Here is an 18,895-nt window from a genome sequence, read left to right as displayed (position 1 = left end):
AGGGAAGAGAATCGCTTAAACAAAAACGGCAGCGTGGGAAAATTTATTTTCAATATTCTCCCCACTTACTTCATATCCTCTCTATGAATCCTGTCTCTGAATCTCCTAAAAAACTTATGAAGTATTTCGCCGTCGGTATCGAGGTTTTTTTGCACACTCCATCGCACTCCATAAGGTTGCACTCTCGACCAGTCTTTCTCGTCAGTACTGTAACCGAGCTCGATAAACGAATTTTGTCGAGCTCGATAACTAATCGAGCTCGATTAGTAATCGAGCTCGATTAGTAATCGTACTCGATTAGCGATCGAGCTCGACTTGTAGTTATCGAGCTCGATTATCAAACGTCGTTTGCTTATCGAGCAGGAATGGTAATCGAGTACGACAAATCGATATCGAGCTCGGTTGCCCAGAAACAAATATTGATCCCACTAAGCTACCTGTGAAAATACCAAATACGATCGTACTTTTGTAATAGCAGTGGTAAATGTCAAGTTTTAAATTTTTAATTAATAAATTAAAAAGGAGTGAATGAACTATACCTTTTAGTAATCTGTTTTATTTGTTCGCATGACGAGGCACTTTTTACCCTGTCGAGTCACTTTTGATCACTTTGGATTTCCACTGTCCCGTAGGGAAGAATCCCTCTGAGTTTTGATCAATGCTTAGAGTAAACCATTATAGGGTGGAAGAGAGGAAGGGGTTTTGAATCCATCTTCACCACCTTCTCTTCGCTCTCACACCCCTAACCCCATCTCCCCAGGGGAAGATTGTAAGATGCCTGAGAAGTCCAACTACTCTCTTGAGTGAGTGTTTAAGTTGCTCTGTTATGTTTTTGTCTGTTTTTTGGTTTGTTTCTTTAAATATGAAGCCATTGCCACAAAATCTTCTGAAATGTTGAATAATCCTTCCACTGTGTGATTACAAGCTCGTTAGATATAAGTTAACGCCACTTTACGTGAGGTGCGCACGTACACGTTTGTAACGACGACTTCCCCCTTCTTTCGAAAGGGGAAGAGGGGGAGACCTAGAGAGACCTAGCTACGCCCACCTATTTTGTGTTCTCTCGTTGCATTAGCAAGAGGACAGATGTAATATCAGAGCTTTGTAACGATTCTTTAAGGATATATTACACAAGCAAGATATAAGTGCAGACATATATCGAGGAGCACAAAAACCTTTAATCACCATTGCTCTTAATTATTGATGCAACGGAATAGCGATGAACACAGTCGTGGTTGAGCGATACCTTTGATATCTCATTTAAGCGAAATGACCCAGATATACTTCTTGTTATTCTCTCGATATAATGATAGTATGATAAAGAATGGTCTACATACCCCAAAAATTCCAAACTAATGTATCCAAAATGAATTAAATAAATTAAAAGATGATATTTGAGTGCCCATGGAGAAGTAACAGCAGGGAAAGTTAAGACAGCGTTATCATCTAAGTTGTAGGATCATTTTAAAATTAGTAAATTATTTCAAGTAGAAATATATTTGTTCCGTGCCAGTTGGAATTTTTTAGCTGCTCTAAAAACACCAAAAGTACTATTTCAATAGCTAAGTAAACAAGGAATCTTAATGGTGAGTACGTAGGCAACCGTAAAAATGACATGAGCAATTTTTTGTGATAACTGCTACTAAATAGTTACTTTCTCGAGCTTGGGGAGTTCACAATTGTTTAATTTAATTTGTTTTTCCTCACTGCATGATTGTGGGTCGCACTCTATTTTACCGAAAGAATTACGAAATGAAATAGTTTCTTTCGATATTAATGGATTATTTTGCCATGTTTGTTTTAAGCAGGTGCAAAGAATTTAACCGAAGACAAGACGTCAAGAATTCGCATGACATTCAATTTCCTGCAAAATTTATTAGCAACAGAAGGATGATGTTCACTTAAAACAACTCATGCTAGAAAGCTTATCCTTTTAGCAGGAGACTCGTCTTGAAAGGTTTACAAAAAAGGAATCCCCATTTACCTGATACTGCCAAACAGGGAAAAAAAGATCAGAGTTTGGGAAACATAATGCTGACAGAAAATTACCCTCACAGAGAAAAAGAAATGTTGACGAAATTTTGTCAGATATGGGGAACAGTCCTATTGTCAATGACTCTGTTGAGTGAGTACAAAAGTTCTTTTAAAATATTATCAATGACTTTGTTGAGTGAGTACAAAAGTTCTTTTTAATACATAAATCATTGTTCACTAGATTAGTGCCACAAGCTTATTCCGAAAATCGTGACTTCTTCAGAATTCTCTGGCGAGACTCGAGCTTATTACCCTCACAACGGCAGGAAAACAATATCTCCAAGTAAAATCTTATCAACTAACACTATTTAAGCCGTAAACCACACTTTTCATCGGTAAACACGCCTAATAAATCACTTGGGACGTCAGGAGAACACAGGAAAAGTTTTTAAGTTAGGGGATGCTAACTTTGTAGCGGCCCAAGCAAGATCGACTTTGCAGCGCACTGGAGAATTTCATTAAGGTGCTGTGATGCAAATGCAAATGCAAATGCAAATGAATTATTTTCAGCCCACATAGGCATTGAATTTGAAAGTGAGGAGAAAAACCGTGAAATACAACCGTCTGCGGTAGATCAATCTGCGGAGCTGCACGCAACTCCTGGCAAAATTTTCTTGTCACTTTTTATATGTTCACGGCTTATGTTATTATTTTCCTTCCAAATTTTACTTTTCCAGGATATGCAAGACAAATATATCTGTGCTTCCAATGAAAACCCATGTACACGGGAATGTATCGAGGCAACGATAAATTTGATTCAGATTACTGAAAGAAACCTGTGTTCGTGAAATGTTAGAGGATTTGGGTAAAAATGATTTTTTCCACCAGGCCATCATTATTAGTGCAGCAGCACGAGCGTTTATCCGCCTACAAACAAAGCTAACTAAAGGGAAGTCTTTAAGAGATCAAAGCTTTTGTTCATCGCATTTTTTTTGTTTTTATGGCGCAAAACATCTCTTTGCGGCTGGTCCAAAAACTCTTTAAACTTGTAGGCGCCTGTTAGAAAGGAAAGTAAATGTTGACTTACGTCAGCAAGAAGCGACTAAGTGTTTTAATGTCCATTACATTAGCGGTTTGAAATACATTGACACATCTGTAGCACACAAGATGCCACCAAGTCACGAACCAAAACAAGCATACTGATAGCTGCTAATGGAATCTCATGGTGAATGATGCGATGAATGGGCTTTAATCCGGTAAATTGATCACAGCCCTTCTTTCGCTGAGTAAATACAAGCCTTATTACATCGATTGGTTATGTTTTGTAAATGTAAAATTAGTAGTAAATGCTACGATGAAGAAATGTAGCGGGAAGCCAGCAGCCCATTCCAAGAATAGACCTGAAAATGATGTGTCAATTGGAGCTTATTCAGCTTCTTGATAACAGAACAAGTTTAAATTGAGAACAAATGAATGAATAAGTAAGATATAATGTAGAAATAATGTGTCTAACTGTGTTTTTAAATTTTATTTTAGCTTCAATACGATGCAAAAGGATTTGAAAACAATTAAACACAATGATTACAATCATGAAGTTTTAAAAATAAATTTGTCGTTGTTATCCATAATAAGTATTCTGTGTTGACGGTCAGCAAAACAGTTTTTAGAACTGATATTTAGCGTCGGAGAAACACCAAAGCTCAGTCGCCATTCTCTGAAGCTACCTCCACTGGATGTCACTGGGAAAATTCGCATAAATCTCTTGAGCGCCAAACATAAGTTAGTCGTTTGGATGAATTTGAGCTCATTTATATAATCGTGCCCTAGAGAAAAGATTGATTGTGATATACAGAAGTATGTTTTCCACAAGGAATTTTCCCAATGAATACCGTTAGCTATAAAAATAGACGTGGTAGGTTATTCGATCCGTTTTTTTTTTATTAAGTACCTTCTTCCTCTTATTTTTTAGTTTTTTTTTTCCTTTAATTTTTAAGACAGTGTTTCCTCAAGCGGACACTAAAATCTAGTAGAAATGAATGAGATTCATTCCACTTAGAAAAAGAAAAAGGAAAAAAAAATTAAAATACTTTCATTTTGCATCGATCCCATAGCTACAGCAGTATGCCACCGTTCGTCGAATTCGATAATTTTATTTTTCAATGAATTTTTAAATGATGGCTTCAAAACTTTAATTGATAAACTTCGGATTCAGTTAAGTTAATCTTCTAGTCCATTGAGAAAGTTTTGAAGGAAAATTTAATCAGATGCATTTCAATTCTCATTTCCATTTAAATCATTTTTTTACTTTTTTTGGCGGATGTCGCATATCTAAAATCAAGCAATATTAGTACACATATGTATTTCTTTTTATCAGGTATGCCTGTAAAACTATATTTCAGACACCATCCAAATCTGTTCCGAGAATCGAACATTTTCTAGCTTACAAATAATTGTTTAATTCATATTTTGAGCTCTGGATGATTGGAAGAATGATGGAATGTTCCTGAAGGGTTAACTAAAGTTAAAAGAGTACAGAAAAGAAAGACTTAGAGGCGCTATTATTTGCATCACTCTAGGTAGGCAAGTGAAATCTTACCCAGTTGTTTGTAGTCCTCATCCAGTTACTGCGAGGCACAATAGTGAACAGCAGCTACTTTATCTGATACATATTTCTAAATTGCTACGTTTTAAAAAAAAACCGGGTATATATGGTATATATTTATATATATAGACAAAAAGAGAAAAATGAGCGATATATACATACTCATAAGCAGAACGTCACATATTTTGTCAAAAACACCCTTTTGTGCATGGCATATGCAGGTAAGATCTTCCACTCTGCACTAATTACTGAGGACCATTAGAAAAAGCTAAAAAATATATATCTAATTACATTAGTGTGCGTGGCATGTGCAGGTAAGATCTTCCGCTCTGCACTAATTACTGAGGACCATTAGAAAGAGCTAACAAAACATCTAATTACATAAGGCGACGGTCATGCTCGTCATTAATTGAAGCTCAAAACTGGTCGCTGGCTAATGAGGGTATAATTACGACTACGGAGTAACAAAGACTTGCAGGCAATGAAAGAAACGAACTTAAATTTATTCCTCACTAGCAGTCAATGTTTCTCGTCAACTTCAATTCTTCGTCTTCTTCGTCAATTACAACTAAATGAACCAACTTATAGGAGAAATCAATTAAAAACGAGTAGCGATCGAAACAAAAGGCGATAAAACAATTGTGTATCAAAGGCTTAAGGATGATGTACTAAGTAGCGCATTTTTTGAGACGGAGCACCGCACGAGGAGAATATAATTGTTGCATGGAAAACACGAATATTCGAAATTGTCACGAAAATGTTCATATGCATGCCCATGAGGGGACAAATAAATAAAAAAACCTGAATCAACAAATATGTTTACGAAAGGAAAAACGAAAATTATTGCTCATATATCTGATCCACACAGTAAAAGTTCCAAATCACAAACGAAACTAAAACGAGACGAAAAACTCATTCGATGCCGTATTATTTGATGCTTCTTATTCGAAAACTTGCAATTGACTGAAATACGAGCTGTTTAGGGAGAGTCTTAGAAACAAAGCGATGACGTTAATTAAATACTAGAAAGAAAGTAAAAAGTAACTGATTTAGAAACGTAACAGATAGACATCAAGAGGAGGCGTAGTTGTTTCGATGCAACTCCTACGATGCAAACACTCTTAAAAAAAAACCTCATTCCATGTAAAAGGGCTTAACAAACAAAGAGTGGCAACTGTCAGTAATTGACAGTAACATTAAAACGAATAAAAACCGTCACCACGAGTTGGTATCTTTAGCCTTGGGCTATACTATTCAAAAATGCACTATTTTTCGCCAAATATTATGTATCCCATGCTAAATTATTGAAAAAGCTTTAAAATTCGAATGAAGCGTTTGCTTGAAAAGTTAGTTTCATACCTTTTATATTTTTTACTTAAGTAAAAAGGCTTAATGCGACTAAATTGCGGCAGAAAGACCCGACGGAAATAATTTGCATGATAATCCATATTCTGCAGTGTTTTCCGGCACTGAGTAAGCGGCTGGTTCTTGCTAAAAGTAGAATTATCACAAGCCTTGCATTTATATTGGCAAAGGATATTTCGGACTGATCTCCAGCCACTGACAATATTCCAGAAGGTTGCATTTGGTTCAGCTTACAGGAACTAAACTCACTCAACGGAAAAAAATAGTGATGTCGAGAAGTTGCCAGTTGTGGGGAACACTCCTGTTATCAATAACTATGTTGAGTGGGTACCAAAGCTCCTTTTAAAGGGTTGATTTCATTCAGAATGCATCTTAAGCGCACTCCGAAGAGTCCATCTCATGGCTGCCCTTTGAAAAGTCTTCGAAATAAAATTGAGCGCATACAAAGACCGCTGAAACCTATATTAGAACATTCTTGGTGGAAATTGTATTCAGTAGTTTCATGCAACAGTGGTGTAAAGTTGTTTATTTGCGCAACGAAGGTCTCGCGATACCTCTGTATTTTTCATAATTATTGTCATTTTTATTTTCATAGTTGGTATTCATATATTTTTGTTTCTGTTCTTGTTTTTTTTTGTGTCAGGTTTTGGGCTGGGCGGTGAGGATTGCGATGAAAGAAAATGTCAATCGAGATGTAATAACGACGGCGATCATTGTGATCCGCTTCGGAATTGCAGCAGTGGTAATTATAATTGTCTTATGAAATGCAAGGGGGAAGGCTGTAAACAGAAGTGTGATACTGGAGTTGAGTTGTGTGAATTGAATCTGGAGTGTATAGGTAACGATTGTGACCAAACCTGCACGGCTAACACGTGTAAACTGAACTGCAGCGGGAAATTTTGTAAAACTCAGAAGTGCCTTAAAGAAGGCGGACTTGCATGCGAAATGGATTTAGAATGTAACAATCAGGATTGTGAACAAATCTGCAACGCTGATAAATGTAACCTGACCTGCAGCGGGGAAAAATGTAAAACACAGAAGTGCGAAGGTGAAGGAAATGTATGTGAAATGGATCTGGAATGTAATGGTAGGGATTGTGATCAAACCTGCAAGGCAAACAGGTGTAAAATGAACTGCAGCGGGGGAAAGTGTAAAACACAGAAGTGTCAAGGTAGAGGATATACATGTGAAATGGAACTAGAATGTCAAAATCAGGATTGTGAACAAAACTGCAACGCTGAGATGTGTAGCGTGAACTGCAACGGAAGCAAGTGTAAAACACAGAAGTGTCAAGGTAACGGATATTCATGTGAAATGGAACTAAAATGTAACAGTCATGATTGTGACCAAACCTGCGACGCCGAGAGATGTAACCTGACCTGCAGCGGGAGCCATTGTAAAACGCAGAAGTGTCAAGGTAAAGGATATGCATGTGGAATTGATCTAGAATGTAACAGTCAGGATTGTGAACAAATCTGCGACGCTGAGATTTGTAACCTGAACTGCAGCGGGAGCCATTGTAAAAAACAGAAGTGCCAAGGTAAAGGATATGCATGCGAAATGGAACTAGAATGTAACAGTCAGGATTGTGAACAAACCTGCGACGCCGAGAGATGTAACCTGACCTGCAGCGGGAGCCATTGTAAAACGCAGAAGTGTCAAGGTAAAGGATATGCATGTGGAATTGATCTAGAATGTAACAGTCAGGATTGTGAACAAATCTGCGACGCTGAGATTTGTAACCTGAACTGCAGCGGGAGCCATTGTAAAAAACAGAAGTGCCAAGGTAAAGGATATGCATGCGAAATGGAACTAGGATGTAACAGTCAGGATTGTGAACAAACCTGCGACGCTGAGAGATGTAACCTGACCTGCAGCGGGAGCCATTGTAAAACACAGAAGTGTCAAGGTAAAGGATATGCATGCGAAATGGGAGTAGAATGTAACAGTCAGGATTGCGAACAAATCTGCGACGCTGAGAGATGTAACTTGACTTGCAGTGGGGGCAAGTGCAAAACTCAGAAGTGCCAAGGTAAAGGATATACATGTGACATGAAACTTGAATGTAACGGTCAGGATTGTGAACAAACCTGCGACGCTGAGAGATGTAACCTGAACTGTAGCGGGATAAATTGTAAAAAACAACATTGCACAGGAACAGTACAGATGTGCAATATGCATTGTAACGCTGGCGATTGTATACAGATGTGTGACAGTACGTGTAACATCACGAAGACTTGGCCAACCAGTTCTCATGATAAGCTAATGTGCTCTGGAAATGGTCAATGTTGCAAAATCCTCATGGTGTCTTCCAAGTCATGGTCCCTCACGACGAGAATCTTTCAGACCGTCTGCGGCCAAGATAAAAGCTGCATATGCACCAAATTTCCAAATAGTCACAGCATCACTTCAAATTTATCCATGTCCAATTCCATTACATCTATTGGGGCTTCAACATTTCGAGTATTCGCAACTAAAACTTCAACAGGACATGGAACAGAAACTTACAGTGAGTAGAATAGTGCATTAAATACTTAAAACTTTCTTTTTTATTTTACGAAAAACTGTTTAAGATTCTGAAAAACAAATAGAAAATATTTTCTTTTAAAATTCGTCGTGTCTTACCGTAGCATCAGTTTTTATTTTGACAATATTTTTTCTTCAATATTCAGCTCTGTTGCAATCAATGTCACAGTCACCTTTATCATTAGTGTTACCTTCACCATTACTATCATCTCCATCACACTCACCATCAGCAGCGGTGTTACCAGCAGGGGCATCAGTATATTCATCAGCACTATCACCATTATCATCAAAGCCAGCAACAAGATCAGCATCAGTATCAGGATCATCAACAGCAATATCAACAGCAAGGGCATCAGCAGCATCATTGTTACTGTCGTCATCATCAGAAACATCGGCAACAAGATCATCACCGTCTCCATCTCTACGGACGCCTCTGTCATTGACGCTGGAAGTTGTTAAGAATCTGGTAGGAAAAACATTTCTGTCAAGCTTTTCATTTACAACCTTGTTGTTCGCCGACTTTATTATTTCTCTACCCCAGGCGAACGATTCTATTTTCAAAATAAAAGGAGACGAAATCAGTACAAACAGGTCCTTGATGGTATGAATTTACTATTTGCTTATCTTATATGACTGAGCCACTTAGTTTATACGAAATGATTTGAAAGAATGACCAATACAATGCACTAGTTTCTAAGCTTGAAAAAAACTTCGAGTTCTTTAGAACAAGATTAAACAAGACTGTATCATTATCGCCATCGTTATCATTATCATTATCATTATTATAGTTATTATAACATTATCATCCTCACTATCGTTATTATTATCATTTGTAAGATACGAACTAGCATGAGTAAAAAAATTAATTCCCGAAAAAGGTAATTCCGACTCCTTGGACGAGATTTTGGACACCTCTTTAACTTGTGCACATCCTACACATCATTTGGCCATCATGCTGGATGTTTTTTTTTCTCATTTTTTTTTCCATAATCTAACTAAGAATTGACGAAATATGGGCCTTACAAGCATATTGAATGCGTTACCGTTACCTCAAACTGTTTTGTTTAAATGCTCGACCGCGATGAAGGGTTCTGAGGCTTAATACTCATGTGACAATAAAATATCTTGTTTGACTTACTTTAACGGAGATATGTTATGTTATTACAGGAGGGTATATGGATTTTTGAAGACTTCATCACTAGTATCCAAATCCTTCAAAAACCTCCTCTAAAAGAGGAAATCGAAAGAATAAGAAATTTCATCTTTAAGGTGGCCGTCGCCTTTGAGGTATTCGCCGTTAATTATGGCAAACACCAAATGATCGGAGCGAATTCTTCAGTGGAGATAAACAGCCGAAAACTTGGTGAGTCAGGGTTTGACTTACTTGTTTATTGACTGACACTATGACCGATGAAAGAATGGCTGCTTTACTGATTTAACTATTTTTTTTCAAGGGACCTGTTGATCAGTGCTGTAGCCGGATCGAGCTGGTTCATCCCTCCCGTTGACCATTTATTTTAATAAATCATAGTGATAATGAACAATTTTTTTCGGCGATTAGAATGTTGAAAAGTGTTAAATCTTCAGGTCTTCGATGTCTTAATGATCTATAGAATATTGCACTTTTTAGAGGATGATGTGGAGAACACAAAGCTCTCAAGCAAGTATAATTATCATATTAGGATTACGACTTACTTTCGAACCAACACGAAAAATATTTCTTCGAAAATGTGTTACTCTTAATTTCATCTTTATCGTTTCTTCTCCATCAGTGTTGGCTATGCAAAAAACCTACCGCAAAAATGCTAGTGACTTTTCTCTTGAGAAACAAGACCTGCAAACGAGCCTGAAGGTTTCCTCTAAAAACTTTGCCAACAACGGTTTGTATTGACTTCAGTTTTTAAATCTTCGATGTGCTACGACAAATCACAATTTTTTTATTCCCCTCCAATTTTTTTCAGTTTTTAAATAACTCTTCAAACACATACAAGTTTGTGTGTTGGTTTACATAATGCGTTTGATTCAGACATCGGCATTGGCAACTTAGATTTCATATTTCCATGTTGTAACCTTATTCTTTCTTTTTTTTACTTTTTTAGTATCAGTGGTTGTTGGGATCGTGTACAAGGATCTCCATGAAGTATTGATTACAGATCAACCCTTCCGAACTATAACGGGCACCACATGGTGAGGTTACCTCCCAAAGCTTCTTAACCAAATGCCTCTTCCATCGAAAATACACAAAATAGAAACTCGAGGGGTTAGAGCTATGAGTTATTAATTTTTCAAAACCATATGGAGAGATATTTAGTCATGTGAATCAATGATCTTTCCGTGTTTGATAAATTAGCCTTTAAGTAAGTTTTTAAAGGCTCCTAGCTTGCTATTTTCATTAAAATAATTACTATGCTTTAAATTAATCTGTTTCATACTGATATTCTATTTCTTCCGAAGGTATTTGGACTCTGAGATAACGGCCGTGGCTTTACATCCAAAACCAGAAAAATTACAAGAGAATGTCATCCTAAATTTCAGAGATCTGAAGGTAAGAACACAATCAAAATCAGAATCAATAGTTTTACGTTGTGATATTTATGCCGAGTAAATGATTTAATGTTTATATTCCGAGTACAGATTGATGAAGGAAAGAAGAAATGCATGTCTTGGAGTGGCTTAAGTGAAAGGTAACAGCTGGAATATATATTTCATCCCGTTCCAGGAGTGATTGATTCTTCATTCTCAAATTATAAAGAAAAATGAAATGAATATTATACTTAAATGAGTGTTTTTCTAGGTTAATTATTAGCCGTCAATCATTCCTCACTCGATTTTGATGAGACTTTGAAACTTTCTCAATGTTCTAAATAGGGCCTTTCAAGGTCAATCTGTTTGTTCTTTAAATGAAAGCATTGATTTGTTGAATGTTTCTTTTTTTGGACGAGGTTTTGTTGTTGCTGTTTTTTTCTTCTGTTTTCATAGCTATATCTCTATATCCATTGCTTACAGACTCCATCCATTTATTTTAATTATATGTTCATTGATTTGTTTCTCTGTATTATTGTGGTTGTTGTTTCTTTGTTTGTAGTGTGTATTTTTAAGAGTCTATTTAAGAATTGTGTCAAGCCTGATTATCAATATCATCAGTATACCATTTTCCTCAGTTTGCAAGTGCTAACAGTGATCACTCAAAGGCAAATCCATGAGTGACAGGGAGAAGATGTCGACAAACGCCAATTTCGAAAGTACTCAACGATGTGTAGAGGTTATGACCTCGGTGAAAGCCAGACAGAAGTTAACCTATCGGTGCCCTGATGAGTTTTCGGTGTAATTTCCATTTTTCTTTTGATCATTATTATTAGTAGTATTTATTATTTAAACAATTTTCAGGTCAGGCGAATTTTCAGAGACAGGATGCCATGTGGTTACTTCGAAAAGCAACTCAGAAGTAACAGTTTGCAGCTGCAATCACTTGACTCATTTTGCTGCCTTACTTGACTACAACAGTAACTCAGGGGTAATGAATTGATTTTCACCTTACCTATAGCATTTGTAACAAAATTTTATTGGTTGAAGTAACATGTTTGCTGTATCTTCATCTCTCTTCACAGCTCACAGAGGAAGACGAAACTATTCTGGAAATTATCACCTACGTGGGATTGAGCCCCTCCATCTTCGCGATTCTTTTGACAATTATTCTATATTCCTACCTCACGTAAGTACTGTAACCATACGCTCAAAGAACTAAGTCTTTGCATGACCTTGAAGGCTTTAGGGCTTTCAACAGACGATTTCTTTAAAAAATATATCGATGAAATTAAAAGATATATCGATGAAATTAAAAAGTATATTGAACACATGAAATAATGACAATAATAGCAGAATAACAATGATTTAAATGGAATAGAGATTAATTAAATTTATGAGCGAAAGCAGGTAAGATATCTAAACTACTACAGTTCAAAATTAATAGAATACCTTGTTAAATATTGCTTCGTTTTGCTTTTGTTTCTGTTTCGTCTTCGAGTTTTTCTTTTTTTTTCTGTTTGTTTATTTTTATTTATTGCTTGTTTGTTTCACTAGAGACGTATGGCAACCTCTGACTCAAATACGACTGAGTCTTTCTGTGGCCCTCGGAGCTGGACAAATAATCTTTCTCACCGGCATAAACGCTACAGAAAATACGGTAAGTGTGGTATTTATCTGTTTATGGTTTGTTTGCTTTTTAGGGGCTTAAAAGATTCTTCAGAAAATCATTTTCATGTTAGTAACATGAAAAACCGAGAAAAACTTATTTTTCTCTCTCGCAGGCTCTCTGTGTCCTAACTGCAGCTTTCTTGCAGTACTTCTTGATGGCAGCTTTCTGTTGGATGCTGGTGGAGGGAATTTATTTTTTCCTGTTTGTTGTGAAAGTTTATAACATCGACACCAAGATGAATATGTATCACTTCATATCATGGGGTATTTTTATTTCGCTTGTTGTAAATTATTGTAAGCTGCTGAATCGGAATCGCCTCAAAATCGGACGTATGACTTCTCGAGTTGCACTAACTCCATTCTACTTATGTTTAGGTTTGCCTATCATCATGGTTAGCATTTCAGTGAGCATCGCTGTTGGAAAAGATGGAATTAAAAGCTATACCAGTGAAAAATAGTATGAAAAAAGTCAATAATACAACTGCAGTTCCTTCTCTCTTCTTCCTCTTTCCTCTCTCTCTCTCTCCCTCTTTTCTTTCTCTCTTTTCATTTAAATAATCAGGACGCATTGCTGCTGTTAAGATCTCTTCCCAGTTTTCCTTTATCACTCCACTTGTTTTCACTTGGAGTTGTCTTTTTTATTATGTTTTTGTGTTTGATTTGTGTAGTGCTGCAAATATTACTTTATGTAAATTTATCTTTTTATATGCTCGTTTCCAGTTGCTGGCTGTCCTCAACAAACAACCTGATCTGGATCTTCATCACATTTGTAGCTTTCATTGAACTTGTGAGTCTTATTGATTTACACCTCATTAATATTGTTATTATTGTTATTATTAATATCGTCAGTAATATTATTGTTATTTCCTATCTATATCAGGACTTTCTATTATTAGAGATTTTCATAATTAAATATGTACCGTCTTTCAAGAGAATGCCTACTCCAATTGCCATTCCCTCGCGTATTTCCAACTTCTATTCCTCTTGGCCTACGTATGAACCAACTAATAGCGTGGCGCAGCACAGGGTTCTCTGCTGCCTATTATAGAGACGTTGGAGCGCGTTGGCTAGCTAAATACAGAGGGTTTAATTTTTTATGAAGATTCAGACTTTTCTTTTTTCAAACGCTCGCAACAAGACGAACGACAATTTTTCTGTTGTCGGTGATTTTATATTCCTTGCTTTTTTTTCAGCTCAACATTTTGATACTCGTCAGAGTAATAAAGGAGATGAGGACATCAATCCAACCCACAGAGGAAGACAACCATACACAGCAGATACGGGAAGTTTTTAAATTTAACATTTAGTAGATAATTGTGATAAACTAGTTAATATTCAGGGGGCAAAGTTAGATAATAACAAGTTTTTACAAAGACTCCTCAGGTGATGTGATCAAATTGTTGCCGCATTTAGTTAAGCAGTATTTGTATAGATTCCACTCTAGTTAGTCTGCGACGATGAAGCAATACGACTTTGAAAAAAAATTCATTCGCGTGATTGAAAGAAACAGTTTATCGATGCTCATCATATATTGTTGCCATTATTCAGACTTGGCATTAAAACATGCGCGGTGATGATCCCACTGCTTGGTGTCACATGGCTTTTTGGACTTTTTTTATCATTACACAAAGCTTTCGCCTACATTTTTACCATTTTCAACTCTACTCAGGTGAGATCTCAATAAAAGTCAGTCGATACCAAATTTTAGTCATCTGTTCACATACTTAAATGCTCAAAGTACTCTTTTACCTAAAAGACTCTGATATTTGTAAGATGATTTTACCTACTCAACATAACTTACCCAACAGCAGACAATCTTTATTGGTTTAGAAGATATACGACTTGCTCTAATTCATTCTTTCGCCACTTTTATCGTGGTTTCATATCAAACGATTATACCTTTATCACCTTTGTCATTCGGATTACAAAAGGCGTAATACTGATATAATTGTCTGTTTTAGGGAATCCTGATTTTCGTTCTTCATTGTGTGCGGAATAGCCAGGTAAGATGAATATCAAGCTGAGGATGTACATAAGGCGAATTGTGTATTTGTTAGACATCAATAGAGATTTTAGCGGTTAGCAATTGATATTTGGTCGCCTGTTTATCTGCAGATTAGAGAGCGATTGAAAAGGAAGATGAACATCATTTTCCCATCTGCTGCAGATCATGGAAACTCTGCGAAGAAGAGCTCACAATTTAATCCAAGTGATGCCAGCGAAGTGAGGTAGAAATGCAGGCTTTCAAAGAATAGCACCATACAATAGTCTATCATTCAATTTAAAGGACTTTTAATGATACCGTTTTTCCACCTGTAGAAATAAAAAATCCACAAGGAAAAGCTCACAGGTTAATCTCAGTGATGTCGGTCATGTGTGGGTAGTTGAATAGCAGTCTTAAAATAAGTTGAGAGTTTAAAAAGAAATAGCTTAAATGACTGGATTTAATAGAACGAAAATGAAAGTCCATTATCTAAAATCGTATTATACATTCAAGTCTCACTTGTTTAACACTAATACAAATTTTACTGTATTTCCTTTAAACCACTGTTTACTAATATTTAATAACGACTTAATAATGATCCACATATTGAATCCACAAGGTAACTCTAAGGTACCTGTGAAAATAGCAAATACGATCGTACTTTTGTAATAGCAGTGGTAAAAGTCCGTTTTAAAATTTTTAATTAATAAATGAATTAAATCAAAAGATAAAATAATAAATAATTAAAAACGAATGAATAAACTCTATCTTTCAGTAATCTGTTATATTTTTTCGCATGACGAGGCACTTTGTACCCTATCGAGTCACAAAGTCACTTTTGATCACTTCGGATTAAAATCGCTGTACCGAGAAGCAATGAAACAAAACTGTCCCGTAGGGAAGAATCCCTCTGAGTTTTGATTAATCATTGGAGTAAACCATTAGAGGGTGGAATAGAGGAAGGGGTTTTGGATCCATGTTAGCCACCTTCCCCTCGCTCTCACCCCCCTAACCCCATCTCCGCAGGGGAAGATTCTAAGATGCTGGAGAAGTCCAACTACTCTCTTGGGTGAGTGTTTATGTTGCTCTTTGATGTTTTTGTCTGGTTTTTGGTTTGTTTCTTTGAACATGAAGTCATTGCCATGGTTGCAGGCGTGAATTCTGAGGAGGTACATGACACAAAATATTATGAAATGTTAAATAAGCCTTTCCACTGTGTGATTACAAGCCCGTTAGATATAAGTTAACGCCCCTTTACGTGAGGCGCGCGCGCGGAAATTCATAACGACGATATCCCCACTTCCCCCCTGCTTTCAGAAGGGGAAGGAGGGGGGGGAGGGGGGTCCTCGAGAATTCAAGCTACCCCCATCCATTTTGTGTCCTCTGATTGCATTAGAAAGAGAATAGATGAGACATCAGAGCTTTGTGGCGATTCTTAATGGATATATTACTCCTGCAAGATATAAGTACATATATTGACGAGCACAAAAACTTTTCATCACCATCGCTCATAATTATTGATGCAACGGAATAACGGTCGACACATTCGTCGTTGATCATGAGCAGCAGAGATCGATACATTTCTCCCATTTAAGCGAAATGACCCAGGGATGCTTCTTGTTATTCTCTCAATACAATGATAGTGTGATAATGAATGGTCTGCATACCCAATAATTCCAAACCGATGTATCCAAAATGAATTAAATAAATTAAAAGATGATGTTTGAGTGTTCATGGAGAAGAGCAGGTGCGAAAGAAAAAGTAACGGCAGAGAAAGGTAAGGCAGCGTCATCATCTAAGTTGTAGGATCATTTTAAAATTAGTAAATTACTTCAAGTAGAAACAAATTTGTTCCGTATCAGTTCAAATTTTTTAAGCGCTCTAAAAACAGCGAAAGTGTTATTTCAATAGGTAAGTGAACAAGGAATCGTAATAGTGAGTAGGCAACCGTAGCAATTTTTTGTCATAATTGTTACTAAAAAGTTACTTTCTCAAGCTTGGGGATATCACAACTATTTTATTTAATTTTTTTTTCTCCCTGTATGATTGTGGATCGCTCTCTACTCTATTAAAAGAATTACGAATAACGAAATGAAATAGTTCCTTTCGATATAAATTAATTATTTTGCCATGCTTGGTTTAAGCAGGTGTAAAAAATTTAACCGAAGGCAAGGCGTCAAGAATTCGCATGACATTCAATTTCCTGCAAAATTTCTTTAGCAACGGAAGGATGATGTTGACTAAAAACAGCACACGTTAAAAGCTTTTTCTTTTAGCACGAGACTTCTCTTGAAAGGTTTACAAAAAAGGAATTTCCATCAACCTGGTACTGCTAAACAGGGAAAAAGATCAGAATTGGGGAAACGTAATGCTGACAGAAAATCAACCCTCACAGATGCCTCCCCTTCCCATCTCCCCTCATGCCTTTTCTTTTTTAGTTTTTTTCTTTAATTTTTTACTCTTTAACGGTTAAGAGACCTTCAGAATTCTGTGGTAGAATTCAAGAGAAAGCAAACTTAGAGAACAAAAATACTTGTTTTATTATATGCTCCACATGTCATAAGGATTGTGTTTCTTGCCGCGAACGGTGACTACCCATGTAAAATATAAGCCTTTAATCATAAATCTTTCATGAAGACTCTTTGAAAACTCGTACTAAACGTTACGCTGTTTAAGCTAACATTAAGACCGAAAAATCGAGAAACTGAAGGAGATAAAGAGGTTTTAATTCGGTGGCCTCGTGGCACCGTTCGAGAATGCCGCCACCGCGCATGCACGAAAAACTCGATGTCCCGTATGGGAACCCAGGCGAAGGCTGCGCGTCGACCAGCTGCAACAGGGCTATTACAGCTTTCGACTATGTTAACCTACTTCTACATAATATAACTAATAAATAAAAATAATAGAAGATATATCTTTAAGTTTGTTTTGCCGCCAAGAAGTGTTTGGTTTCGATACGAAGCAAAATGATCAGGAACAGTTAGCCACAATTATACAATAATTATGCGATTTTCAAACTGAAGTGATCGTTTTAATTCATTATTGCTGCGTCCTAATTGACGTTCGTTACGGCACCTTCGATCAGAAGTAATATGTAGGGTCTCAGGGACACAATAACTCAGTTACCAACCTTCTTAAGTTATTGTGACAAGATATCACGCTGAAGATACATGTAAATGTATGATCTCAACCGCGCAGAACGAAGTTCGTTGTTTAATATTAAGTTACTTATCTCATTTATGAAAATCAAAAGAAACAATATGCAAAAGAAAGAAACTTGACTCATAAAGAGTTAAAAAATTAACTAAGTAATGCTATATCATCTGCACTATTACGAAAGGTAAAATTAATGAAGTTTTTTCTCGTCGCAATTTTTTTTTTTGTTTTTATTAGGCAAAACATCTTTCCGCACTTAGTCCAAAAATCCTTTAGAGTTATTGGTGCGTTTATACAGGGAAAATAAATGTTGACTCACGTCAGCAAGAAACGATGAAATATTTTGATGTCCATTACACTCGGCCTCCTATAAAGGGTTTGAAATACACCGACACATCTAAAGCTGAAGAGATGCCACCGAGTCACGAACCAAAACAAGCATACTGACAGCTGCTAACGGAATCTCATAATGAATGATGCGATGAAACGGCTTCAATCTGGTAATATGATCACAGCCCTTTGTTTGCTGAGTAAGTACAAGCCTTTTTATATATTGGTTATGCTTTGTGAATGTAAAATTAGTATTAAATGTTATGATGAAGAAATTGAGGTAGCGGGACAGGTAGCGGGACAGGTAGCGGGACAGGTAGCGGGACAGCCAGCGGCCCATGCCAAGATTAAACCTGAAATGGATGCGTCAATTGTAGCTTATTCAGCTTCTTGATAACAAAACAAATTTAAATTGAGAACAAATGAATGAATAAGTAAGGTATAAAATAAAAATAATACAGGCGATGTGTGTAAGTGAGTTTTTAAATTTTATTTAGCTTCAATGCGATGCAAAATGATTTGAAAATAATTAAACACACTGACATATATAATTAAAATCATGAAGTCGTCGTTTCTAGGGCTCCTATTGATAACAGATATACTTTTTAAGTATTGTGAAGGAATTACCCTAGCTAAATAAAGGTTTGCTGCTGTCGTTGCTATCCATAATTAGTGTTCTGTCGTGACGGTCAGCAAAACAGTTTTGAGCACCGATATTTATAGCTTTAAAAAAGGCAATAGCTCAGTCTGAAGCTACCTTCACA

The 18,895-nt window shown here is 36.5% G+C and overlaps 1 protein-coding gene and 1 pseudogene across 1 annotated transcript; both read left to right on the top strand.

Moving 5' to 3' along the window:
• Positions 1-1,997: 1,997 nt before the first annotated feature.
• Positions 1,998-13,989, top strand: LOC136280982 (uncharacterized). The gene is made up of 16 exons (XM_066167023.1): positions 1,998-2,125; positions 6,585-8,450; positions 8,614-8,933; positions 9,009-9,068; positions 9,635-9,830; positions 10,240-10,347; positions 10,567-10,654; positions 10,922-11,012; positions 11,102-11,151; positions 11,855-11,981; positions 12,076-12,179; positions 12,548-12,650; positions 12,775-12,925; positions 13,037-13,118; positions 13,382-13,448; positions 13,855-13,989. Exons 1-16 carry the CDS (start codon positions 2,032-2,034, stop codon positions 13,966-13,968), a joined length of 3,621 nt encoding a protein of 1,206 aa, XP_066023120.1. The 5' UTR covers positions 1,998-2,031; the 3' UTR covers positions 13,969-13,989.
• A 177-nt stretch (positions 13,990-14,166) lies between these two features.
• On the top strand, positions 14,167-15,314 carry LOC136280984 (adhesion G-protein coupled receptor D1-like; annotated as a pseudogene).
• The last annotated feature ends 3,581 nt before the right edge of the window (positions 15,315-18,895 follow it).

This window comes from Pocillopora verrucosa, chromosome 5, assembly GCF_036669915.1.
Source record: "Pocillopora verrucosa isolate sample1 chromosome 5, ASM3666991v2, whole genome shotgun sequence".
Classification (NCBI taxonomy): domain Eukaryota; kingdom Metazoa; phylum Cnidaria; class Anthozoa; order Scleractinia; family Pocilloporidae; genus Pocillopora; species Pocillopora verrucosa.
Note: the sequence above shows the minus strand (reverse complement) of the source record. Positions and strands in the feature narration are given on the sequence as shown.